The sequence below is a fragment of the Triturus cristatus genome, chromosome 3_1, assembly GCF_964204655.1.
Source record: "Triturus cristatus chromosome 3_1, aTriCri1.1, whole genome shotgun sequence".
Lineage (NCBI taxonomy): Eukaryota > Metazoa > Chordata > Amphibia > Caudata > Salamandridae > Triturus > Triturus cristatus.
Genome location: NC_140583.1, coordinates 202336052 through 202363856, shown reverse-complemented (window position 1 = coordinate 202363856; position 27805 = coordinate 202336052). Strand labels below are relative to the sequence as shown.

The window sequence follows — 27805 nt, the reverse complement described above, 5'->3', positions numbered from 1 at the left end:
GGCCCTGTGCCTACTCTGCAGGGAAGAAACACTGCTGTGCTGGTGAAAGACTGCCACTCTGTTGGACTGCTCTTTGAAGGAGTTGCTGCCCTGCTATGTTGCCCTGCTGCTCTCTTGCCTGGGGCAGGAGAACTGGAACTGCAACTTCATCTTGAACCCTAGACACCAGAGTGACTCCAAGGGCTAATCTGGTGGCCTCCTGATCTGTGCCTCAGGGACATAAAAGGCTCCCAACATCCTGTATCACACCCGGACCCAGCTGCTTTCTCCCTGACCCCCAAGTGGTGCCCCTCAAGTTCCTGTACCCTTGCTTTAGCTCGGCAAGCTGAAATCAAGCTTTTCGGCTCTTTGCGACCGAAAACACGCCACTTCGCACTGAAATCTCGCCGCTCACACCACGATTCTCTGAGAAACACTGCCAGCCCGACTTTGCGTACTCCAGCATCTACCACTCTCAGGGGACTGCCAACGTGAAGCTCCAGCCATCCATCTTTGACGAACGAACTGGTCTTCACTCTACGCCGACAGCCTCCCGCGACACTCTCCTTGCTTTTAGCAGTCCTCTCCCACACAAACAGGACTCTTCCCACACAAACAGGACTCTTGCTGCTGTCTTGAGAAGGTAAATCTGTCTGGAGCGGGACCAATCTGGGGACTTTAACCGACCTGCGCTCCATAGCGTTCGGCCTGGACTTGTGACTTTGACCCAGTTGGTGCGACCAGATATTCCGAGTTTGCGCTTTGTGCTATTTTCACTAAATTATTTTAAAAATCATATCTATGGTTCTAACGATATAATTTTTGTTGTTTGTTCTTGTTTTATTTATGAATTTTTGCTCCATTATTCTAACTTGGTGTGGGATCTCTTTGTGTGGTATTTTCACTATTTTACTGTTTGAAGTGTGGCACAAATACTTTACACATTGCCTCGAAGTTAAACCTGACTGCTGTGTGCCAAGCTGCCAGAGGATTGAGCACAGGTTAATTTAGTGTTTGCTTGTGCCTTACCTGACAAGGATTAGGGTTTCAGCTTGACAAGGGCTCGCACCCCAGTCAACCAGTAACCCAATTTATTACGGAGTGGATAAACAATAAACATTGTTTTGGGAATTTGAATGTGCAGTCGTACAACCTCACATGGCAGCTGTTCATGCACCTGCAAATCAGAGAAACGGAATTCAGCATATTGAAATAAAAAACGTGTACACCATAACACTTTAGAAATTTGGTTTAAATTACGGAGTTCCCTAGACACAAAAAGATGCATCTATTTTGATAGGGATCGATGAGCACATGGGCCATGCTAAAGATAAGTGTATAGAGAAAATATTGAAGAGAAAACAGTCTGTGTAACTCCCAAAAGCAATGTCTTTTCTCTTAATGTCTGCACACTTTCATGGTGATTTAGGGCTACACGGATAACCTTGCCCCGATTATGCCCACATTTTTGGTCAGATAATCCTAAACGCATGCAGCATTTGTCTCTATTTAGCTAAAACATTGGCCCTGGTTTGAAAAGAAGGACAATACGTAGTCCTTTACTTGTTATTTTAAAGTCCACATACTCAGGTGCATTATATATATATATATGTGTGTGTGTGTGTATATATATGTGTTTATATATGTCTATGTATATATGTATGTGTATGTGTATATATGTGTATGTGTATATATGTGTATATGTATATATATATATATATATATATATATATATATATATATATATTCAGTGAAAAAACCATAGGTTTCACACATGTTATAGTTAGCTGGACATTTTACTCGTAAAAAACCAATGAAATTGCCCCGTTATAGTTAGTTCAGCTAACTATAACTCGCGCGCCCGCAATGCACTGCTGATGACGTCACATATTACATCACTCATGACATGGTCAGTGACATCACTCATGACATCACTGATGACATCTCAAATGACATCACTGATGACATCACTGATGACATCATCCAGTGAATGTGTGTTTTTCTGAAAATTAAATATGTTTTATATATGTATATCTCAAGGTTGATAGAAGAATAAATGGGTATATTACTGTCTAAATGGATGATTTCTTTTTGAAAAATTGATTGTGTAACTGACTGATTAAGTGTATCATGGTGAATACATGGCTTAGTGAGTAATATTTAAATATGTAAATATCTGTATCATTTTTTCACTTTGTGTATAAGTGGCTGCATGGGTTGGTGAGTAGCTACATGGGTGGCTATATAGGTTATTAGTTGGTTTTTTTGAGTATTAGTCTGAGTGTCTGCATGGTTCGGTGGGGGGTATGACGTAGTGCATAGGTGCATGAATGAGTGACTCACTGTTTGTATGTGTTGAACAGAGCATGTGTGCAGGACTGCATGGGTGGATGCGTGTGTGTATTGGTGTGTTAGTGAGTGAATGACTGTCTGAATAGTGTCTTTATGAGTAACTACATATGTTTTAAACTAGTATATGTGACTATTGGTGTATATATGTGAGTATATGTGAGAGGGAGAGATTGAAAGAGTTCCTGTATGAATAAGTATGTGTTTCTATAAGTGATTGTTTAAAAGACTAAGTATGTGTAAGTTTCCGTAGAAGTAAGTGTGGTGGTGTGTGTATAACTGTATATACAGGTGAATGTATGTTTGATTCTTTATTAGCATGAGTGACTATGTGTGTGAGTAACTCTATGGATGAGTGGCATTATGTAACAGGATGTATAGGTGTATGAGTACATATGATGAGTGAGTACATGTATGAGTGACTGTATAGGACTGTTGGTGAATGAGTGGATGTGTATGTTGATCTTAGAATTACTGAAGAGGTTGTTGTAACTGGTATTGGTATGTCCATTGTTTTGAAAATTTTAGTCTCTATTTTTGAATGTGTGTATCAAAGCTTATATTAAGGTGAGAGGAGGTCTGCCACTCTATCACAAGGATGATGTCATCAGTGATGTCATCAGTGATGTCATTTGAGATGTCATGAGTGATGTCATGAGTGATGTCACTGACCATGTCATGAGTGATGTAATATGTGACGTCATCAGCAGTGCATTGCGGGCGCGCGAGTTATAGTTAGCTGAACTAACTATAACGGGGCAATTTCATTGGTTTTTTACGAGTAAAATGTCCAGCTAACTATAACATGTGTGAAACCTATGGTTTTTTCACTGAATTTCTAAGGTTTTTTAAATGCTAATTCCTAACTATAACGTGTGTGAAACCTATGGTTTTTTCAGTGAATTTCTAAGGTTTTTTAAATGCTAATTCCTAACTATAACGTGTGTGAAACCCATGGTTTTTTCAGTGAATTTGCAAGGTTTTTTAAATGCTAATTCCTTACTATAACGTGTGTGTAACCCATGGTTTTTTCATTGAATTTGCAAGGTTTTTTAAATGCTAATTTTTTTTTTTATTCTTCATTTTTTTCAAACATATTTTTAATTTAATTTTCTTTCATTTTATAAAGACTATGCTTAAATTTTTAAAATCCTTAAATATTTTTTTTTAATATATTTTTTAAAATAAACATGTAAAATTTATTACCAGATTTTTTTTTTTTTTTTTAGTACGCGTACCGTAAGCTCACGGTAAGCGTACGGTTTACGCAACGTCCGTAATCTATCTACGCTGCTTGCGTATAGTTACGCAATTTGCGTAGCCGCGCGTACTGCGCGTGGGACGCGTGCCCGCTTACGCCACACGCGCACGTTACGCGGAAGTGCCGGGGAGTGACTGTTATGCGCATGCGCGGAAGCGCGTGTCTTTTTTACGCGCACGCGTACTTTTTGCCGTAAGTGTACCGTAAGCGCACCGTAAGCGCACCGTAAGCGTACGGTAGGTCATGTGATCATGAAACACAACTTTTGATTGGTTGAAAGTACTTTCAGTTCTAGAACTCTCCTACACCACACCCATTCCCCTCATTTCTGCTTGTGATCCCTTGGGAGAAGGAGCTGGTTTGTCTTTGGGATACAATGGCAGAACAGCAGAGCTCTTCTGAGAGTGAGGCTAGCACCAGCAGCACTGTCTTGAGGCAGAGAGCGAGGAAAGTAAAGCCTTCTTATGTTTGGGATTATTTTACTTTTCCAGAAGGCCAGCAAAAGGTGAATGCACCCTTAGTTACTTGCAAGCTGTGTAAGCGTGTACTTTCTAGAGGTAATCCTAACAGGAAGTATTCCTTTGGGAATCACACCATGAAGAGACACCTCCAGGATGTACACAGAAGGACACATGGTCATCTTTTTGGAGGTAACTCTTCAGAAAGACGAGCCAGTACATCCACAGCAGCTCAGCCTGGACCATCACCTGCAGGGCTTACTCCTTCTTCTGCAGGTCAGGTGAGCCCTTCATCTGTGGGGGGAGAATCTCCTTTTGCTGGCCCTCTGGAAATGAACCTTCGATTTCGGAAGGTTGATATTCATTGCACATTTTGTAAAGGTCTAATTTGTCATAGGGAGACCAGTGTTTCCCTAGTGAACAACAAAATAGATCAGCACATTTGTAGCTTTGAATGATTTTCCCATGCTTCCTTTCCTCTGTCCCTGCATGAACACAACGGTTCTTTTAAGAGCCAACCTTATCTTCCATCTTTTTTTTACTTGTTTTTAAAAACTTTTTTTTTTTTTTTTTTACCGTACGCGTACGGTAAGCGTACCTTTTTTTTATTTTTTAAAAAAAAACACTAAAAATCATTTATCACATTATAAAGTCCTTGAGAGACTACAATTTTTATTATTGACTTACCATACTCACTCAAAAAAATATTTATTCATTTGTTTTTTTAAAAAATAGTTTTTAAAATGGTTGTAGTTTCCGAAAATTTTCTATATCGATCTGAAAATAAAGAAAAAAGTATTAATATTTTTAAACCATTTAATAATACAGTACACATATTTCCATTTTTTACCAAAAAATATTTTTGCCTTATTTTTGCTGTTTTCAGAATAAATTGCATTTCACTATTAATTGTGAAAGCAATTGCATTCAGCCTTAGTGATGCTGAATGTATTTGCATTACAGACTTAAACCTGAAAACCCCACTGGCTTGTAAATACTGTGCATGACTATACACGGCAAGGACATGGGTGTGTGCTAAGCCTCTGCTTCTTCCCCAAAAAATTTGCTCCCCCTTTCCATCTAATGCAACTGTGAAATCACCAGAGCAAGACGCAATAAATCTCTGCCTATAATTCTTCTATGCACACAGAGTCATGTTTTCACATTAGTGCCAAAACGAAATTTCTTTGCCAATTTGAAAGCACACTTACTGCTCTTTTTTTTTCGGGCCAAGTGAAAATCTCTTTTTACAATTTGAAATCACTTTTACAGACTGACACATTATGAAACCACTATTTTTGATTTATTTAATTGCACGTGTCCAAGCTGGTTTTTTTTCAGACCACCACCATGTGCATTCTCTGTGACTGCCTACACTCCAGCAAGGGCAACCAGCCTTAGTGATGCTGAATGTATTTGCATTACAGACTTAAACCTGAAAACCCCACTGGCTTGTAAATACTGTGCATGACTATACACGGCAAGGACATGGGTGTGTGCTAAGCCTCTGCTTCTTCCCCCAATAATTCGCTCCCCCTTTCCATCTAATGCAACTGTGAAATCACCAGAGCAAGACGCAATAAATCTCTGCCTATAATTCTTCTATGCACACAGAGTCATGTTTTCACATTAGTGCCAAAACGAAATTTCTTTACCAATTTGAAAGCACACTTACTGCTCTTTTTTTTTCGGGCCAAGTGAAAATCTCTTTTTACAATTTGAAATCACTTTTACAGACTGACACATTATGAAACCACTATTTTTGATTTATTTAATTGGACGTGTCCAAGCTGTTTTTTTTTCAGACCAACACCATGTGCATTCTCTGTGACTGCCTACACTCCAGCAAGGGCAACCAGCCTTAGTGATGCTGAATGTATTTGCATTACAGACTTAAACCTGAAAACCCCACTGGCTTGTAAATACTGTGCATGACTATACACGGCAAGGACATGGGTGTGTGCTAAGCCTCTGCTTCTTCCCCCAAAAATTCGCTCCCCCTTTCCATCTAATGCAACTGTGAAATCACCAGAGCAAGACGCAATAAATCTCTGCCTATAATTCTTCTATGCACACAGAGTCATGTTTTCACATTAGTGCCAAAACGAAATTTCTTTGCCAATTTCAAAGCACACTTACTGCTCTTTTTTTTTCGGGCCAAGTGAAAATCTCTTTTTACAATTTGAAATCACTTTTACAGACTGACACATTATGAAACCACTATTTTTGATTTATTTAATTGCACGTGTCCAAGCTGTTTTTTTTTCAGACCACCACCATGTGCATTCTCTGTGACTGCCTACACTCCACCAAGGGCAACCAGCCTTAGTGATGCTGAATGTATTTGCATTACAGACTTAAACCTGAAAACCCCACTGGCTTGTAAATACTGTGCATGACTATACACGGCAAGGACATGGGTGTGTGCTAAGCCTCTGCTTCTTCCCCCAAAAATTCGCTCCCCCTTTCCATCTAATGCAACTGTGAAATCACCAGAGCAAGACGCAATAAATCTCTGCCTATAATTCTTCTATGCACACAGAGTCATGTTTTCACATTAGTGCCAAAACGAAATTTCTTTGCCAATTTCAAAGCACACTTACTGCTCTTTTTTTTTTCGGGCCAAGTGAAAATCTCTTTTTACAATTTGAAATCACTTTTACAGACTGACACATTATGAAACCACTATTTTTGATTTATTTAATTGCACGTGTCCAAGCTGTTTTTTTTTCAGACCACCACCATGTGCATTCTCTGTGACTGCCTACACTCCACCAAGGGCAACCAGCCTTAGTGATGCTGAATGTATTTGCATTACAGACTTAAACCTGAAAACCCCACTCGCTTGTAAATACTGTGCATGACTATACACGGCAAGCACATGGGTGTGTGCTAAGCCTCTGCTTCTTCCCCCAAAAATTCGCTCCCCCTTTCCATCTAATGCAACTGTGAAATCACCAGAGCAAGACGCAATAAATCTCTGCCTATAATTCTTCTATGCACACAGAGTCATGTTTTCACATTAGTGCCAAAACGAAATTTCTTTGCCAATTTGAAAGCACACTTACTGCTCTTTTTTTTTTTCGGGGCAAGTGTAAATCACTTTTACACACTGACACATTATGAAACCACCATGTGTAACTACAACAAAAACAATTCCCATTTCTATTATTCATTTCTTAAGTTACCACATACATCCCCTCTCAAACTGTAAACTCACCTTTAAAATTAGTTAGTTGTGAAAGAAATGTGACACTCAAACAGCAGATTATCAGAGCCAGGATCTCTGTTCTGTTCACCTCTCTCCTCTCAGCAGAACCAGATAATGGCAAACTTTCCCTCTATTTTTCCACACATATACATGTAAGTTTCAAATCTCAGTGCTTCCCCCTTTTTTTCACATGTATTCACACATTTCTATTGGTTGAAAACCAACCCTTTTCCAAAAGTACCCTGCCCCCAACTTGACTTCTGCCTAGTACCCTTCCCCCAACTTGACTTCTGCCTGCTACCATAGCAACAGCTCATGGAACACTGCTGTGTGCAGTTAGGTCAGAAGTTCGACACACAATGTTTCAATTCCACAGAGCAAGAGTGCTTGACTTTTCAAACCTTACAGCAAATCCATAGTACTGTTCTTTGGTTACACATTTTTTTGTACCAATACAAAACATGCTTCTATTAATTTTCACATACAGCCTAGTTTTTATTCTAGAATGGTATGAAACAGCCAATCAGTTCTTTTTGTTTTAAAAAAATATGTATGCCTCCATTTCCAAACTGTCTTTCTTTTCTTATTGCCATTCTACTGAAAGACACCTCCTGAGTGCATCCAGTTCTCCTTTGAAGATGTTCACAGTGTGGATTGTAGGGCACAGCTATGTCTTCTGGAGTGAAAAGTTTGCAGAGAAAACAGATATGGTGAGAGACCTTGCTTTGCCAAATGTAGACATTAAATGGATTGGTCAGAGAGGGTTAAAGTGGCACCAATTGATGCCATTGGTGAAATCCTTCATTCAAATCCAACACCCTGACCTCATAATAGTGCACTGTGGTGGCAATGACCTAGGCACTTTGACTGGGGTAGGTCTGGAAATGCTTATGAAGGACACCTTTGCACAACTGTTTACACTTTTCCCTAAAACTGCCTTTGTGTTTTCCAACATATGCCAAAGGCAAAAATGGAACTGGTCCAATCATTTCTGTCCACAGATTGACAAAGCAAGAAAGCACGTCAACAAATCTGTTTCTGCTTTCCTCCGTGACTATGGTATGGGTGCCATTTACCACAACAACTTGCGTTATGACATGCAAGACATTTATAGAGGAGATGGTGTGCACTTCAATGATGAAGGGAACAGAGTCTTCCTCTTGAACCTTAGACTCTGCATCGGTACTTACTTGTAGGTACCACTAAAAAAATGACTTCATAAACACAACAGCTCTTTTTAGAGCTCCCTAATTTCTAAACTCTTAAATCTGCTTTTCATTTATCTATTTATTTTTTTTTACCGTACGCTTACCGTAAGCTTACCGTACGCGTACCCCGTGATTTTTTTTTAAATCAATAAATGTTTTTTTGGTACTTTTCTGTCCTTCTTTGACCCCCTTACAAATGTTAGGGGGTCTGTAACTCTCCTCATTGCCCCCTTTCCTTGTTTTCACTCTTTTTTTTCAGAGTGAAATACACAAAATGGCGGCCGCCGCTTCCTGGTTTCGACCGATTCGAATGTTTACTAAGATCTAAGAGCCAATCAGAATCGCGCTCGCGCACGCCGCCGTACGCTTACCGTAAGCGTACGGTAAGCGTACCGTAAGCGGGCTCAGATATATATATTGATTTAAAGGCTATTTTCTCAGAATCTACTGAACAGATTTACACCAAACCTACAAAAGGCACTTCCTTGACCTGAGGACTACCTCTCTGCCAAATTTCAAGTAATTCTGTTCAGCCGTTCGGGCTGTAGCTCGTTCTAAAGGTCCTATGGAAAAATGCATGGGAAAAACGCGTTTTGGGACCCCCCTTTTATCTCAGCCCCCGCTTGACGGATCCCCCCGAGACTTTCAGGGTAGGAGCGGAGCGTAGCGCCCCACCTATTTTGAGAAATTCGCGAGGATTCGTCGACCGGCGCCAAAGTTATTCAAAATAGAATGTTGAGGTTTTCCTATGGAAACGTGGTCCTAACTATAACTACCTACTGGCGACCGCCAGTAGGTAATATATATATATATATATATATATAATATATAATATATATGTATATGTATATGTTTGTATGTATGTTACTGGAGTCCATTTTAACAGACCTTCTCCTACTTGGAAGTTAACCATGCAGTTGTTTTATGTAAAATTCGGATGTTTGAAAGCTATGTGTAGTTTGCAATGACTGTTTTTCTTATTTTCTTAAGGAAATGGTGGAAAATTATGTTCACTGGAACGAAGACATTGGAGAATGGCAGTTAGTAAGTGTGAAGTTACAATAAAACTCTGTACTGATGTCTCTTGCAAATTCTGAGAATCTGATGTGTTGTATGCACATTCTTGGGTTAGTAACTATGTTCTCTTTCATTTAAGAAATGTGTTGCCTATACCGGAAATAACATGAGGAAGCAGACACCAGTGCCAGATAAAAAGGAAAAAGATGTAAGAAAACGTATCTCAGTTTTGGTTTTGTATATTGTTTGTCAGATCTGAGTTTGTGTGCTCTGTTCAACAATATGCACTTGGTAACATCTTTAGCTTCTGCAATCCAAATACCATTTATTATTGAGTTTAGTTCTTACATCACCATCGCGATCCCTCTTCTTCTAAAAGATCAGCATTAATGGTTAGATTCGTTGTAAGCTCAATGGGTGGACTGTGAAGCCTAGAGGAGTGCTGCCGGATCTGTTGTCCCCCTCTCAGCACTCTGCGAATAGAAGATGTGTTGCAGTGTTTACAAGCCTCCAGTGTTTGTTTCACAGTAAGTATGAGAGATGCACTGTGTCACAGACCATAACCAGCATAACAAAGATTTAGTGATGCAACACATCACAACCGTTTTAAGGCAGCATGTCCCATTCACACTAACAAATAGATAAGGTCAGTTGCCCCATGCTGAACTCCCTCTACAATATGAGCAGCATGAAGTTTCAAGATCCTCACCAAGCTCCCTTCTCTTTTAATTGAGACATACATTAAGATCACCACTGAGTTCTATCTTCTTCCAAATGAGTAGCATGAATATTTAGATCAATCAGCACTGTGTTCACTCTTCTACCAGGTGAGCAGATCAAGAGACGCCCTCTTCTTCATCATCATAGTGCACAGTGTTTCTCAGTTGTACTAAGCCACTTGATCAAATGAAATTTAGAAATGTAGCTTGAATCCTTGTAGGCTAGGTGCCTTTTGGACTGATAAATGTCATGCCATGGGGTTGTTTAAAACAAACAATACCTCATTTTATGCAATAACGTATGTGAATTAAACTTAAACACAGATTGTAGTAGTGCTTTAACTAAGCAGCATAGAACCTTTCTCAGGTGTTTGCCTTCTGAAAAACTGCCTTTGGTTCCGCTCTTTGGCATAATTGGTGATGTAATCCTTACATCTTTTATTGCGCTTTTCAGTCTTCCTTTAACAGTACAATACTGGCCAATTTTCAGTGAAGTAATGCTAATGTAAACAGTTCAATTTTTAATAAGTTCCTTTCATGAGGTCATGATGTTTAGCTTCCAAAAAGCTCTTCAGAGGAACTCCGCTTTGTCATCTAGTGCTGACTTTGAATGCTTCAGAATAATTCAAATGGCAAAAACCCACTTGCATCTTCTAGCATGAAAGCAACCCCTCGTCACAGACTAGTGGCCCTGGAAGCTGCATATTCTGAAAAAGACAAAACACTGATTGTGGTACTGCTTTTACACTTGCAGCACAATTCAAAATATGAACCAAAACGGGTATAAATAAACTAAGGTAAATTAAAATGTGTAACATTTACCATACCAGAACAGTGGTACTAGTGATCTTTAAAAGTTTGTTTGTTTATGGGATTTATAAAGTACATGGCTGCCTGGGGGCTTCACAGTGCTACAGAGAGAAGTTTTTTCCTGAATCTCCTTTTTTCTCTGGTCAGTCTCAGTTCCGTGATCATTGAGTTCCAGAGCATTGGGGCAAGGTATGAAAAAGATCAACCTCCCCATTTTGATCTTTTTATCCTTAGTGTCTTCATAAGGAAGTCAAATGAGGACCTGAGAGATCTATATGGGACATATGGGGTGACAATGGTTTTTAGCAGGGCTGCGGTGTACTATCCAATCTGAATTGTAGCAAGACAAATGACAAGACTGGATCAAATAGTCTGTTTTTCAGCATGATTTTCACTTATGCTAAAGAAGCTATATTTTCTGAAAAAGTGAAACAATGGAAACATGACACTATATACTTAACAGCAGCTGTGCAGCACTGTGCAAAAGCAGCACAGACCTAGCACCCTCGATGTCTATTCTCCAGGTTGACTAAACACCGGGTGGTTTACTTCCTGAGACACTACTTGCATCAGGCCAAGCTTCAAGAAAAATCAATCCCAATTTGATGGTAAAATTCTGTCTTCTGAAATCCTTTTGATTTGTAACAGAGACCGTAGTCTTGATGCTCCCAAACCGCTTGTTGTCCCAATTAAATGACTTTAGATTGAAGACAAAAGGTCGTAAAAAGATATCTACAAATTGTGAGATCCTTTCTGTAGGCCCCTTTATACCCAATGCAATCGGCCTACCGGGGTAAAGGGGCCCCCCTTTATACACTTTAGGTAGTGTATACAAGCCTGGGTATTTTGATTTGTCAAGCTTTAAAAAAAAAAATCATTATTCCTCATGGGACAAATGTTCTGTGTCATACCCAGTCTTAAGTGTCCGAACATTACCCTGGTAGACCGATTGTATGGGGAATAGGGGGGCCTAGAAAGGTTCGCACAATTTGTAGATGTTAGAAATGGGGGTCTCTAGTTGGCAGAGGTAGGTACCTTTGTCCAAGTAGGGACCCTTCTTCCTAGTCAGGGGAAAGGTGATATACTTCTAAAATAACCCCTGCTCACCCCCTTGGTAGCTTGTCACGAACAGACAGGCTTATCTCAGAGGAGGTGTGTAAAGCATTTGTGCATGTATACACTAACACAGTGAAGACACTACAAATGGACACCACATCAGTTTAGAAAATAAGCAAAACTTTATGTAAATCAACAAGACCCAAAACGAAAAAAATTCAACATAAAATACTTGAAAGAATAGTTCCTTTACCAAATAACCTTTAAAATGCAGGAATAACGTGAAAACACATTTCCTCTGACTCGGTAGCTCCTTTGGGGGCTACCGCAATATTGAGTACAACAGAGTTGACAATTCCAGCCAACCGCATCCGTACGGGTCAGCTAAAGCGTCGACAGACTCTGCGACAGTACCTTGTTTGTTGCGACCAACATGCCGATGTGAGTTGGTTTGGGCAACCGTCGTGGTTGCGATGTAAGATGGAAGCGGTGTCCTCACGGCTCGGTGACGGAGTCGGTGAGACCAAGTTTGCTTTGCACGGTGAGACGGTGCTGGATGCAGTGCTTGCAGGTCACGGTGCGGCGGCGGAGCCGGTCGATGTTTGAGTCGGGCAGTGCGGAGTCTGTGCAGTGTGTAGCCAAGTGGTGCGGAGTGAAGTGCCCACAGGACGCGGTGCAAGCAGCAGCTCGTTGACAGAGTCGGTGAGACCAGGGTTGCGTTGTGAAGCGAAGCGGTGCACTCTGCGCTGCCTTCAGGACACGGAGTCTGTGACGACTCGGTGATGGAGTCAGCTTCTCTTTTCTTCTGTTGCGACTGGAACCAGCGGAACCAGAGATGGTGCCCAGATGGACGGTGAGGTCTTTGCTGTTCCTGAGACCTCTTGAACAGGGAGCAAGCTCCACTTCAAGTCCTTGGAGACACTTTCTCAAGCAGGATGCACACACAGTTCCTCTCCTTGGCAGAAACGGCCACTGCAGTCCAACCCTAGACAGCACACAGCAAAGGGGCAGTACTCCTCCACCAGTTTCTCCAGCTCTTCTCCTTGGCAGAGGTTCCTCTTGAAGTCCAAAATGTGATCTAAAGTTCTGGGGTCTGGGCCCCAATATTTATACAGCAAAATCCTTTGTTCTGTGGTGACAGAGAAGCCCTGTGCCCAGTCAAAACCAGTTCTGTCCTCTTCTGGTGTAGCTTCATGGCAGGAGGTGGAGACAGCATTGTGTAAGGCAGACCAGGCCCATTCTGGTGAAAGGAAATCTCCTCCCCTACTCTAAATGCAGCCCAGGTCTAATCAGCCCAGCCCTGACTCACTCTTGAAAGGCAGGACACACCTAACCCCCCAAAGTGGCTGTCTGAACAGAATGCACATTCCCAGCCCCTGTCACTCCTAACCCCGACAGTCAATACACATCCTAGAAGAGGCACATTGGATGGCTAAGCAGGAAAATTCCCACTTTCTAAAAGTGGTATTTTCAAACACACAATGTAAAAATCACCCTCACTAAAAGATGCATCTTAACATTCTGAGTTCAGGCATACTAAACTTTATTTTCCTATCTTGTTCCCCTGGGCAGCTGTGCTTATAAGATGTTATAAGAAAACTCCCCATTTTATCCTATGGAGACAGCTAGCCTTCCAATAGTTGCAGTTGCCAAGTACACATGGCAGGACCAAACTGCGCACATATAGTGCAGTGGCAGATCTGAGTTACATTTACAGGCTACATATGTGGGTGGCACAATCAGTGCTGTAGACCCACTAGCATCATTTGATTTACAGGCCCTGTGCATACATAGTGCACTGTACTTGGGACTGACTAGTAAATCAAATATGCCTATCATGGAATCACAAATCCATAACAACAATTTACAGGGAGCACTTGCACTTTGGAACTGAACAGCTGTGGCAAAGTGCCCAACGCATCTAGACCAGCACAACGAAGTCCAACACACTGCAAACCAACAGAAGGCAAAGGCAAAAAATACAGGGGAAACCCACGCCAATGGTTCCAGGTCTAACTGTAGATATATTTTTACAGCCTGTGGTCTTTAATCTACTGTCATTTATTTGGTACACAAAGCGGCTTGGGATGGGAAAGGTTAAGATTAGAGTCTCTGTTACAAATAAAGGATTACAGAAGATTGAATACGAAGGAACTTCTGTATTGATTATTTGGGAGTGCTTGGAATTTTCCTACATATTGTGGACTTTGTCCCTACAGAAGAAGATTTGGTTGCTCCTCTTCATCGTCGAGCACCTGGAATGTTATTGTCACTATTTTTTGCATTACTTTGACCAACTCTGTCTACTAAGTGTGTGTGCTCGCGTCATATGTCCCAGTCACATTGAGTGTTTATAAATCCCAATTTGAGTTGTCATTCCAAAACTCTGCGCCGTAGTCCTTCTTGGGGCTTCTGGGTGGTCACTAACTAAAAATGGGCACTGAAGGCATGACATATCTGCAGTAAAGGAAAATATGTCCATGCAGCATGAAGTAGATCCATACTCCCTAATCTTTCACTGCACTGGTAGAAAAACAGTTGTCATTGCATGTCAGTACATGCCACTTTACAGCTGTATTGAAAATGTCATTATTATAATCAATGACAATTTTCAGCAGCACTCCTGTATTTCTGAATACATATTTAGCCTATAGAAGGGAGAGTGGGTAGAAACCGTACCTCTGGCTTTGGAGGCTAATGTGGTGCTAAAGGAGGTTTCTGGCACAGCATTTATATTTCTTTCATTAGATTTAAGACCACTGGGGTTTCCCTGTCTTCTGGCAACCCCTGAGGCTTGCACCTTGGAGACTTATTAGTGGCTTTACCCATGTCTGTTTTCAGAGGTTTAATCCTAAGTCAGCCGTGCGATCTGCAGTAGCGGTAAGTTGGCGAGCAAGAATTCGCGTCCCCTAGTGCGATTTTCAGGTGGTAGGAGGGCAGCTGTTGATATTTTCTCAACATGGTCTGGTACAACCGCTCATGGTGAGAAAGCTGCCGCTTGGTTGGAAGATCTACCTGAACTGCAGCCAACTCAGCTTAAACAGCAGTGCCCTCTGGCATGCTACATGGTGCCACTCGTGCTGATCTATCAGCGTGAGCAGCACAAAGTGACGATTTCCACCCGTTCGTAGAACTCTGCAAATCTTGTTTTCATGTAACGCCATGGAGTGAAACACTGAGTTCCACTCACCCCTTTCCAAAACTCATTTGAAATTGAGAATAAGGTAGTTATGAGGCATATAGAAACGGTATTTAGTTACTTACCTTCTCGACTTTTTGGGATTTTTTTCTCTCTAAGAAATTGTATTTTAGCAAGGCACTTACTATACCATATTGTTACTTTGTACATAAAATAAACTTCAAGTATACTTTGTTTCACGTAAGTGAATGGTTCTAGTTAATTTTGTTCAAAGTACAGTTACTAGTATTCTTTTGGCAGACTTCCTAAAATGGATGAGCCCTTCTAAAAATTTCACTTTTTTTGTTTTCATTCTCAGCCTTTTGAGGTGGACCTTTCTCATGTTTACTTGGCTTACACTGAGGAGAGCCTTAGGCAGTCATTGATGAAGCTGGAAAGGCCTAGAACTTCCAAAGGAAAATCAAGACCTAAAACTAGCAGACGGTGAGTGGGAGATCTTTATTCTCTATGTTGTATAACCACAGTTAAAGATGGAGATATGAGCATTACTCATGATTTAAATATCAGCTGTTGAATTACGCTGTCTCTTACAACTAGAGTTTTAACATGTTCTTTTCAATACACTAATGTCTTCTCATGCTAAATCTTGATTCTTCCAACATAGATAACCTCAAATTGAGCCTGCCCCACCAGTTACTACTAATGAATCCATCGCACCAACACACAACATACATTAAACCAGATTCCAGCAACAAAAAGAACATATTGAAAATCGAAAATTTGTAAAGCCAAAGAGCCTTAATATATAGCCAGCAATACCAAAACAAACTAATACATGTCCAAACCCAATATAGGTTAATTCTTTGTCTGCAACTGCCTGAAAGTATGTAGCAAGCGTTCTGTCACTACTAAGCACAAAATACAGCTCTACCTTCCCATAGTTCCTAAATACCAATGCCCGCCTTCAATATCCTCCTGCTCAACTCACCTGAGTTGATACCAGAAATGTTTATATTAAAAAAAAGTTTCACCCTTTCTTTGTAACATATTTCTTTGATAGGCAGAGTAATTTATAGTGAACACTCTGTGCTTTTCTATGCATCTTTCAATAAAAAAGGATTTGCTATTGAACTAATTTGTGAAGAAATGCTAATCACATGGAAAAGTCCATGTTTAAAACAACATTATACTGTATCATTAGAATACTACCAAAATCAATTTAGAAAATCTTCATTGGCCGCTTTTTTAAATTTCAGGTACGGAAAAAAACGTTTACATGAATAACACCCGGATAATCATTTTTAGGTCTGGCCTTAAAAACAGCTTTAGCTATTGTATTGCCAGAGCTCTTGTAATAAAAAAAAAAAGAAAACAAATAATGGGTGAGCCCTGTACAGGCTTTGATTGATTAAAGAACCAATCACATTCTGGTACTACCCCTAGTTTGCATATATAGAGTGGGCTAAAGGTTGGCTTTCTTGCAGTTTCATTTAGAATTCGGGGCAGTCGTCGGAGCAGTCATTTGCTACTTAGATTGGCATGTGCTTTGAGTGAAGGTATTTTGCCTCTTTACTTTAAACTGTACTGGTGAGAACCAGCAGAAAGGAGTCATCTCACCTACTGCATGTACACTTTACTGTAGCATCCTTCTCAGTGTCCTTTCCTTTTCCACACCGCTTGGTACCTGCCCACACACTTGCCTGCCACTCTTCTTTGATATTCGGCTAAGGCCGTTGCGGGGACTGCTCCAGCCCTTCATGGAACCTTTGAGAATTTGAAGGAGATGCATCTTCAAGCTTATCTGTAGACAGTACTCCAGTAGCCACACTCTTTAACCCCTTAACTGCTGGGCCTTTTCCCACAGTTCCCCCCCCCCCCCAGTGCTGAGCCCTTTTTTGGCTATTTGGGGTAGTTCGCATTTAGGCCTCTGTAACGTTTTGACCACATAAGGTATCCAACATTATGGGGATTCTAAAGGTAGCCAGGGTTTGTGGATTCCCCTGGAGGGGACCCAGAAATTAGCCAAAATACAGCAAAATTTTGTTTTTTTATGGGAAGAAAGGGCTACAGATGAAAGCGTCTGTTTTTTTTCCTTGCAAATGGTATCAAAAAAGGGGTTGTGGTGCTGAAATCACCATCTTCCCAGCTTTAAGGGACAAGCAGACTTTTGTCAGAAAACCAAATCGTTTTACAGTTTTGGCATTTTTCTGGGACATAGCCTATTTCTGCTATTTTCTGTACTTTTAACCTCCTTCCAGTTAATGGTAGAAATGAGTATGAAAGCAATAATGGATCCTGGAAAGCTACACATTTTATAAAAGTAGACAAAATTCTGAATTCAGCAAGGGGTCATTTGTGTAGATCCTTCAAGGTTTTTTCATAGAATCTAACAGTTAATTATAGGAAAAATTGAAAATTAGTTGAAAAAAACAGCTATTTGTGTCAACGTTATCACCTGTAACTTCTTCAAATTATGACAGCTTTTTGAAAGCAATATACCGCTTCATTTACTCGACCTTTTTGGTTGTGGGGATATATAGGACTTGTAGGTTCACCAAGAACCCGACGAACCCAGAGCCAATACCTGAGCAGCGTCTTGCAATGTTTTTTTATTATGTACCGGGTATATAATAATAATAAAATAATAATCACATTTAAAAGCGCCTGGTTACACTAGGCTAGTGTGTCCCCGCGCTGCGGTACCAGCTACACTCTGCATCAAAAGAGGGGAGCTAAGAATCAGGACATAGCAAGGGGGGTCTACACAGAATCTTTTCTGAAAGGTAATCTCAGAGCCCTCCAGCCACAGGGTCTGAGGGAGTTTATTCCACTGCTGTGCTGCCAAGTAGCGGAAGGAGTGGCCACCCATCCTTGCTCTCTTAATGGTAGGGACACACACACCTGCCCCGTCCTGCTAGATCTTAGTTGCCGGGCCAGTGAGTAGGGGGTTAATAAGTCATGCAGGTAGGAGGGGCCCCTCCTTTGTATGATCCGGTGGCTAACGCACTGAACTTTGAACCGAACTCTCTCCCTAATTGGAAGCCAATGTAGGGAGGCTAAGGCCCTCTTAGCAGAGGCTCTCTTAGGAAGCATTAGAACTAGTCGTGCTGCTGCGTTCTGGATACACTGGAGTCTCTGCATACATTTAGTAGTTGCACCCATGTACAGTATGTTCCCATAATCCAGACGCGATGTCACCAGAGCATGCACCATAGTTTTCCTGGCTGCAGTAAGCAACACATCTAAGGTTTTCCGCAGACCACGTAGGACTCCAAAACAGGTGCCTGCCACCCGCCTGGTATGGTGCTCAAAGGAGAGCTTGGTGTTCAACCATATCCCAAGGTTCTTATCCTGTTCACAAGGGGTGGGACCCAAAGTCATGGGCCACCATGCCAATGACCACACTGATGGAGCTTTCCCTATCACAAGCACCTCGGTCTTGTTGCCATTCAATTTCAGGCAATTATTTTTCATCCAAGAAGCCAGTTCTTGCAGGCAGGACACAAAATTGAAGGCTGCCTTATCCTGTGCCTGTGTAAGGGAAATCACCAGTTGAGTATCATCGGCATAGGACACAACATTGATCCCGAATTAATCCGTGATCTTTGCTAAGGGGGTGACGTGAAGATTAAACCGGGTCGGACCCGGGGTAGACCCCTGAGGCAGCCCCTGTTTCAGCTTGATGTCTTTAGAGTAGTGTGATCCCTGCACCACTTGAAAGCTGCGCTCAGACAGGAAGGATTCCATCCAATTCAAGGCACTACCTGCCACACCTCCTTTCCTAAGACATTGCCACAGGTTATGGTGGGCAACAGTGTCAAAGGTGGCACTTAAGTCTAATAAGATTAAGGCCGCCGTCTGACCCTCGTCTACATATTTCCGAATGGTCTCTATCGAAAAGAGTAGAGCCAATTCGGTAGAATAGAGGGCCCGAAAACCGGACTGGGTAGGATGAAGGAGATTATGTTTGCAGATATGTGCCGTCAGTTGGATATTTACTACCCTCTCCGCAACTTTTGCAAAGTAAGGAAGCAGAGAGATTGGTCCATACTAATAAGGGGTTTCTTTTGTAATGGTAGGACAACTGCCTCTTTCCATCTTTTTGGGACTATTCCTGAGGTGAAATAGAGCTCCAAAAGATGTCTAATGCAGGGCTCGAGCGTCTCAATACTCCCTATAAGCACCTTAGGGGAGGCAGGATCCCTGGGTGAGCCTGACTTAATGCTGATGGCTATCTTATTGAGGGGGGTGGGGGGGGGGGGGGCACGATAAATTTATCGAGGCATTCTGTCTCCAATATGCCGACAGGTTCCACCGCAACCCCGTAGCCATTGCGTGCAGAGTCAGGAAAGGAGGAGTAGATCTTCTCCACCTTCTCCGCAAAAAAAACAGCCCCTCGATTGCATGATTCCTCTGAACCTGCAATAGGTGCTGTAATTTTCGCTAGGGAGGATATCTCTTTAGAGACCCTGAACAACTCTTTAGCTGAGTTCTCAGCAGTCTCGATCCTTTCCTTATAATAGGTTGCCCTGCACTTTCTAATGAGCGCCTGATAGCTCTTAAGGCTAATTTTATATTCGCTCTTCACCTGGACTGAAAAATCTTTCCTCCGCCGCCTTTCTAGGCGTTTGCATGCTGTTTTGGCAGTGCTTAACTCATCGGCTTACCAGGGAGCCGATTTTTGTCTTCTTCCTGACATTTTTAATGGCCAGGGTGCTGTGCTATCTAATGCATCCGTGATGCGCCTCTCCAAGGCTTCACATGCAGAATCAGCGTCCAAGCCGCCTGGTAACCCTCCTTATAAGAGGGCCCTGTTAAAATTCCCCTGAGAAAAACCAGCCCACTTCCTATATTTTATTTTGGTCTTAACTTTCTCCTGTACCTTCGGCAAGGGCAACCTTGTCGTAATAGGAATCAGGAAATGATCGGACCATAGAACCGGGAGCGGGGGCTCCACTTCTAAGGCACCCCAGTTGGCAAAAATAGGGCCGAGTAAGTGGCCCAACTGATGTGTGGGGAGTTCTGATTTTAATTTTAATTGTAAGGCTGCCAATTCCTGACGGATCTCTTGAGCCCCAGAGTTGAGTGCGTCATCAAAGTACAAAATTAAATCGCCCAGCACTAATAACTTCTCATATCGTAGTGCTGGTTGTATGAGGCACTCAATCAGACTAGGTGAGAACCGTGTAGAGGGTCCGGGAGGTCTATAGACCAGAAGCCCCTTATTGATGTAATTGGTGGCTGTCCTAATCGTAAAAAGACCTGCCTCGCTATCTACTATGTCAACCGGCTCGAGAGAGCACTGGATAGCGTGTTTATAAATGATCGCAATCCCCCTTCCTCTGCCGGAGAGTCTATCCACTCTAGTGATACCATAGCCACTCGGGAGTGCCTCAAGGATTTCTAGCGCTGAGTCCTCATCAAACCAAGTTTCTGTGAGGAACAGCACATCTGCCTGACCATCTGCCAGATGGTCACAGATCTCCACTCTGTTTCCTCAGTGACCTACAGTTAATTAAGGAAAAACTAAGTGATGGGCCTACCTCCTCATCCTCCACCCGAGCATTCGCCGTAAATGATCAATGTCTACATTTCCAGCTCTTGCTCTCTGCCATTATGCTATGTCTACACTGCTCACCCGTAGTGGAACAGAGCGCGTGTAGCTGTTGGGAGCTATAGTAAAATCCGAATCCGAAACCACCAGGGGTTCAGGCCCCGGTTGGCCGTGGCCGGACGCAGACGGGCTTGCCTTTGGCGTGCCGGTGGCTGCGCGCGGCCGCTGCTGCATGTGGCTTTTAAAGGAATACTCTTCCGGCAGCTAGACCGCTGACCGTGCCGTGAAGTGCCTGGCTCTACCTTCTCCATGCTACGGTACTAATTACCGCGTTGAACCGAGGTGGGAAGGACCAGCAATCGAGCCCAGGCCTCCGCAATCGGGTAGGAACCACAAGCACCCCTAGTGCTCCCCAAAAAAGTAAAAACAGAAATAAACAATTTAAAAGATCTGAGCCCAAGATTATGTATTTAAAATGCCAAATGCCTTGGTATGCCGTACCGCAAAGCGGGTCGAGGGACACTGCCTCAGTCCGCCTAACCGCGGAACCGTGGAAAAATCGGTATGAAAGACACCTTTGTATTTCTGAAGTGGGAACAAAATGTAGAGTTTAGAAACAGTAGATATTTACACATTTCCGAAATTGGGAGTACCCATACTAGCATGAGAATTGTAGGTAATTTTTCCAAATGACTTATTTTTTACACATTGTCTTTCATTTGGAAGGCAGAAATGCATCGGAAGTCATTAGGTAATAACAATTGCTGTACAATTCTGTGTTACCCTAAGTCTCCCGATAAAAATGGTACCTCACTTGTGTGGGTAGGCCTTGTGCCCACGACAGGAAACGGCCCAAAACGCAAGGTGGACACACCACATTTTCACTGTGAAAAATGACCCTTTTTTTGCAAAGTGCCTAGCTGTAGTTTTTGAACCCTAGCTCTGCCGGCACCTAGAGAAACCTAGCAAACCTATACATTTTTGAAAACTAGAGACACCCGGGGGATGCTAGGATGGGGTGACTTTGCTGGCTCTCACCAGGTTCTGTTACCCAGAATCCCTTGCAAACATAGAAAATTGCCAAGAAAAACAAATTTTCCTCAATTTTCTGTGGTGGAAAGTTCTGGAATCTGCATGGATCCACAAAATTCCACCCACCCCACGTGTGGGGAGGCCTTGTGCCCGCGACAGGAAACTGCCCAAAACGCAAGGTGGACACACCACATTTTCACAGTGATAAATGGCCCTTTTTTTGTGCAAAGTGCCTAGCTGCAGTTTTTGAACCCTAGCTCTGCTGGCACCTAGGGAAACCTAGCAAACCTATACATTTTTGAAAACTAGAGACACCCGGGGGATGCTAGGGAGGTATGACTTGCGTGGATCCCCCAACGTTTTCTTTCCCAGAATCCCCTGCAAACCTCAAATGTAGCTGAAAAAAATCACTTTTTTTTTTACACATTTTTGTGTGGGAAAGTTGTGGCATCACCGGGCTGACACAAATTTCCTACCACCTGGCGTTCCCATGGGTCTCACGATAAAAATGGTGCCTCACTCGTGTGGGAGTCCCAAGTACCCGCAACAGGCAAGGGCCCAAAACGTACATCAAAATTGCCTATCACAAAACAGCCTGGTTTTGCAAGGGGAGTCACCTTGGTTTTTGGCCCCGTGCTCGGCGGTCAGCAAGGGAAGCCTACCAAACCCACATATTTCTGAAAACTAGACACCCGGGGGATTCCAGGGAGGTATGGCTTGCGTGGATCCCCCAACATTTTCTTACCCAGAAGCCCCTGCAATTTAGCTGAAAAAATCACTTTTTTCACACATTTTTGTGTGGGAAAGTTGTGGCATCACCGGGCTGACACAAATTTTCTACCACCCAGCGTTCCCCCGATAAAAATGGTGCCTCCCAGTTGGGAATTACCCCTCAGGACATAATCTTAACCCATATTGTCATATTGTCACTTTATTTGAGACATTGAGAGTGGAATTAATTAATTGTATGAAATTTGGGGTTGATGGGATTATGACGAAGCTGTTACATTTTGAGAGCAGATGGGAGAGGGTGGCTTGCCCAAATACAATTGAGAAGAAGAATGGCGAGACTGGAAATTGCTCAATCCCTTGCAAAAATATTAACCCGAATGAAGAAAGGGTGATTGCCACCGTGAATAATGGTGCCAGTACTTCTGGCCTTGGCCCCCAGAAACCTTATGAATCAATCCAGGTCGCCAAAATAGTTTCCAACTAGTCAACCAATACTGGAGTCAAGCCCGCGGCTGGTAGAACTGACCTGATTGATAGGAAGAGACATATAAGGCTTCATTTACCTTCTGAAGCTACACCACTGGTAGCAGTTCTAACTGGGGTACCCCCCTCTTAAAATGAATGATAATGAAACAACAAGAGAGCTAATGCGTAAAGTTAAATTTTGGTGTTCTAGATACTCTGAGGGGGGTCTGAATGCGTCATCACACATAATGGCCAGGCGGGTCGATTGGGTTGGCCATGGCCCTAAAAACATTGATGGAGATTGCATTGTAGTTAACTTTGATGTGAAGGATGTAGCAGGCTGGCTCCTTTAAGCCACTCAGAGTGGTGATAAAGGGGGTATAAAAGAATTCCCTTTAGGGTTCACACAAACATACCGCTGCCATGCAAGGGCCCATCACATTCATATGCCACAAGACATAATGAGATTGACTACATTTTACCACCTGTCAAGTCTCCCTCACCTTCTTCCTGAACGTTACCGAACGCATGCTGAGTGAGCCTTTACTGATGGCTTCCATGACAGCCACATGAGGCTCAGGAAGACATGTCTTTCATGCGCCTTTAGCGCACTCACTATGCTAAATCCAACTCCTTCCAGTTTGTGGATGCAAGTTGGGGGAGTATCCTTTTAGGTCATATCTCAAACTGAGCGAGGATATCGACTTTTCAAAAGATGACATCATAAATTATGAAGAACGGATGAATGTGAAACATGGGTAGTCTGTGACAACGTAGCATATGTCCAATCCACCGTTATGTGCAGTGACTCTAATGCACTCGTCTACTAAGTTCTAACGGAGGATGAATATGGCAAGCAGCATTGACCCATAAGTACTATAGTAAATTCAGTGCGAGTGTGGCAGCAATGGATTTGAATCCATGGGTGAAGATGAAGTCATGATGTGTATCTATACTACCTTTACTATCTGCCTTCTACCTTTGCAATATTCCTCGGAAAGCGCACCTTCCATAAGCTGTTCTAAGCCGTTTGCGTGTCTGTCCTCACCAGAGTCCTAACTAATCCTGTCTAATTGTCAAGAGACCCTATACTAATGCCTTCCATCTGTAGCTACTTGAAGCATGAGAAAACATTACTGTCACGTGCTATCAATGCTCTCACTGTGCTAAATCCAACTCCTTCCAGTTTGTGGATGCAGGTTGGGGGCTGCCCGAGTATGCAGCAAAGCCATTCCTCGAACTGAGCAAGCATGTCTACCTTTGAAACTAAGGCAAACATGCTGGAAATTTTCAAAAGCTTTCTAAAGCGATCACCATAAACTATGAAGAAGAGTTGAATGTGAAACACGGGTACTCCGTGACGTGGCGTATGTTCTGTCCACCAGTATGTGCAGTGTGGGGACTATAATGCACTTGTCAATTGGCGAACAGCACAACTGCCACGTTCTCAAAGCAGAAAAAGTGGTTCAGAAGTCCATGATTTCCTGAAGTAGAGGAAGAAACATTCTGCAGCTGCCTGCGTAGTGAAGGAGTGGCCCACAGACAGTAGGTATCCATTCACACCAATTCAAAGGTTTACTTATTGGCAGCTCCACCTCAGTCAGTTTCCCAGTACTTTGCTTTAGTGTGATACAACATAAAGCAAGTAGGAAAACAGAAGGTAGGCTTACTTGGGTACTGGGGACAGTAAACATTTGTCTCCTGCCTCCTTCCCTGCATCAAGCACACTTTACAACGAAGACATGGTTGCTCCTTTTCGGGTGTTGCAGGAATTTTATCAGCAAAGTGTCGCTCCTGCAGCCTTGCCACATCCTTCAGAACACATGAAGTGGAGGCTGCTGCAGTGAGACTTTCAATCACAGAGAACTGAAAGTCAAGGAAAGACATGAGTCTTCCTGTGGTGGTCTCATGATAAACAACATACGCATTGTATGTTGCCATCTGGATCAGGTGCGTAAACCGTTTCTTATACCAAGTGCGAGTTTTACAACTCGCATTGTATGGCTGAAGAACCTGGTCGTTCTTGTCCTCTCCGCCCATGTACTTGTTGTAATCAAGTATACAGGTGGGCTTGTGGACTTAGGTCATCTGACCCCAACCCGTGACAGGGGAAGTGCTCTCAGCGTGAATTGTAGTGAGAACATACACATCACGCCTATCTGAGAACTTGACTACGAGCAGTTCGTTAGAACACAACGCAGTGCTCTGGGATTTCTGGAGCTTCTTGCAAACAAGCTCCTGCGGGAATCCTTTGCGGCGACAACGAATTGTACCGCAAGCCACGGTGCCAGCTTTGTAGAGCTCACTGAACAGCTCTATGCCTGATAGAAATTGTCCACATAAAGGTTATAACCTTTGTGAAGAAGTGGCTGGACAAACTCCCATACTATCTTTCCTGTGAACCCTAGCTTGTGAGGGCAACCTACAGGGTTGAGAGTTGTGTCCTTCCCTGTATACACTCTCAAGCTGTACACATAGCCAGTCGAGCTCTCACACAGCATGTACAGCTTGATGCCATAGCGAGCGTGTTTGCTCGGAATGTACTGCCTAAACAGCAGCCTCCCTTTATACAAGATGAAGGACTCATCAATGGCTGTATTCTTTCCAGGATTATAAACCTCTGGAAACCTGGCAGACAAATGTTCCACGACAGGCCTTATTTTGAACAACCTGTCATGGTCTGGATAGTCCCGGGGCAATGCAGCAGAATTGTCATTGAAATGCAGCCTGCGCTGCAATAGTAAAAAACGATCTCTGCTCATGTATGGTGCGAAGATGGGGGTTAACCAAACCGTGCGAGTGGACCAATAGGATAGCAAGGCTGGTTTATGCATACCACCATTTAAAGCGTAAGGCCCAAAAATATCTTCAACTCCCCTAAAGAAGTGGGAGTCCACTTGCGCGCCCTAGAATGAGGACCAAGAGTGCGTCCTTGCTCCCTCAAAAATTGTTCGGCCCACAAATTTATTTGTTGCACAATTTCGTCAAGGAAGTCAACATCCAAAAAAAGATGGACGTAGTCAACTGGAAAAAAATTTACCATATAGACTTTACATCCAGCGTCACCAGTGAAAGGTGGAATTTGGGGCTGAACTAAATTGGGAGGCTGCCAAGACAGCACTCCGTCTGTGCTTGCGGCCGCACGTGCCTGCACTCTGGGTTGCTCTAACCTGTTACTGGTGTCCTGCTGCACAGACTGTGCTGGCAAAGGGATGGTACGACTGACATCGTCTCCTTCAGAATCTCTGGAAGATGAGTCGTCGGATGGAGCTGCGCCGACTGAAAAATCACTCCCAGATTTGGCTCCATTGTCCTCTCCCTCAGATGCTGTCTCACTCTCTGATCCTGCCTCAGAGCTGGACTCCAGAACCAGACTTATGGCCTGGGCAGCATTCATCCAACGATATGCCATCTCTGCAAGTGCCTAAAACAATCCTTTTAAAACACTAACCTATGTAGAAGGCCGATAGGTTGTTGCTTTTAAAGTGCGTGAGTGAAGTGTTTTAACAGTCAATAATGACGAAGTCATCTTACCTTTCCTTTGCGAAATCCGTACGCTTTCCAAAAAGACTAAGAAAGAGAGAAAAAAGACACAGTTATCTTTACCTTTCCACATACCCATCATTGCAGCCTTTTAGCGCTGGTGGAAGCCAGTGCGGCCATCATTTTGGCCCCGAGATACCTACGGGGTGAACATGTGCTTTACAATTGCACACTATGACCTCCTTTGATTCCCTCACTACCATCCTTGCAAACGTGCCCCATATCTCTCCATAGCCCCTTTTTCACATACATTTCATCTGTTTCAAAGTGTTTCTACTGTGAGGCTTTACTAATCCACTTAGCTATCCACATAATACAGATCTGTTCTTTCCAGCATGCCCTTTATGGCGTCAAAACTGCCACTAGACAAAAGTCAGATATCTCTATCTAACAGGAGTTTTTTTTGTACTCTGCAGCAGTACCACACTTCACTGCCTTTCATGTACCTTCAAAGAGACTCATTATCGTTCTTTCACAGTCTCATATTTTCAGCACTGAGAAATCTCTCTGTAAAATAAAAAAGTATATATATATTTATATCAATCAAACAATTAATTCCCAATGTCCGCGCGCTCAATACCTGGTTCAGGCAGCAATGGATAGAATCCTTACCCGATATATAAATATAGAAACACAAAGGGTGCCGTACTCCAAAGACATGTTTCAGAGTTACTTTATTTTCACCACCACTGCCACCAGACGTGGTGAAATAAATAAATATATATAAATATATATATATAAATATATTACCTACTGGCGGTCGCCAGTAGGTAGATATAGTTAGGACCCTGTTTCCATAGGAAATACGCAACATTCTATTTGGAATAACTTTGGCGCCGGTCGACGAATCCTCGCGAAATTTTCAAAATAGGTGGGGCGCTACGCTCCGCTCCTACCCTGAAAGTCTCGGGGGGATTCGTCAAGCAGGGGCCGAGAAAAAAGGGGGGTCCCAAAACGCGTTTTCCCCATGCATTTTTCCATAGGACCTTTAGACACAGCTACAGCCCGAACGGCTGAACAGAATTACTTGAAATTTGGCAGAGAGGTAGCCATAAGGTCAAGGAAGTGCCTTTTGCAGGTCTGGTGTAAATCTGTTCAGTATTTCCTGAGAAAATAGCATTTAAAAGCATATATATATGTGGGCGGAGCCTAACCACACATCTCATCCTGAGATCTGATTGGCTGTCAGCACTTCATCCAAGAAGTGTTGGCAGCCATCTTGGGACCAATATACATGATAGCACCTCATTAAAAAGCATTGCAGTTAATAGA

General features: G+C 42.7%; 1 protein-coding gene across 1 annotated transcript in view; it reads left to right on the top strand.

Moving 5' to 3' along the window:
- The window catches only part of KIF3A (kinesin family member 3A), a 329541-nt gene that overhangs the window by 250889 nt on the left and 50847 nt on the right, over positions 1 to 27805 (top strand). The window contains exons 14-16 of the mRNA XM_085643646.1: positions 9457 to 9510; positions 9623 to 9691; positions 15566 to 15690. Of these exons, the coding sequence (XP_085499772.1) occupies positions 9457 to 9510; positions 9623 to 9691; positions 15566 to 15690 (248 nt within the window). The remainder of the gene's footprint in view (positions 1 to 9456; positions 9511 to 9622; positions 9692 to 15565; positions 15691 to 27805) is intronic.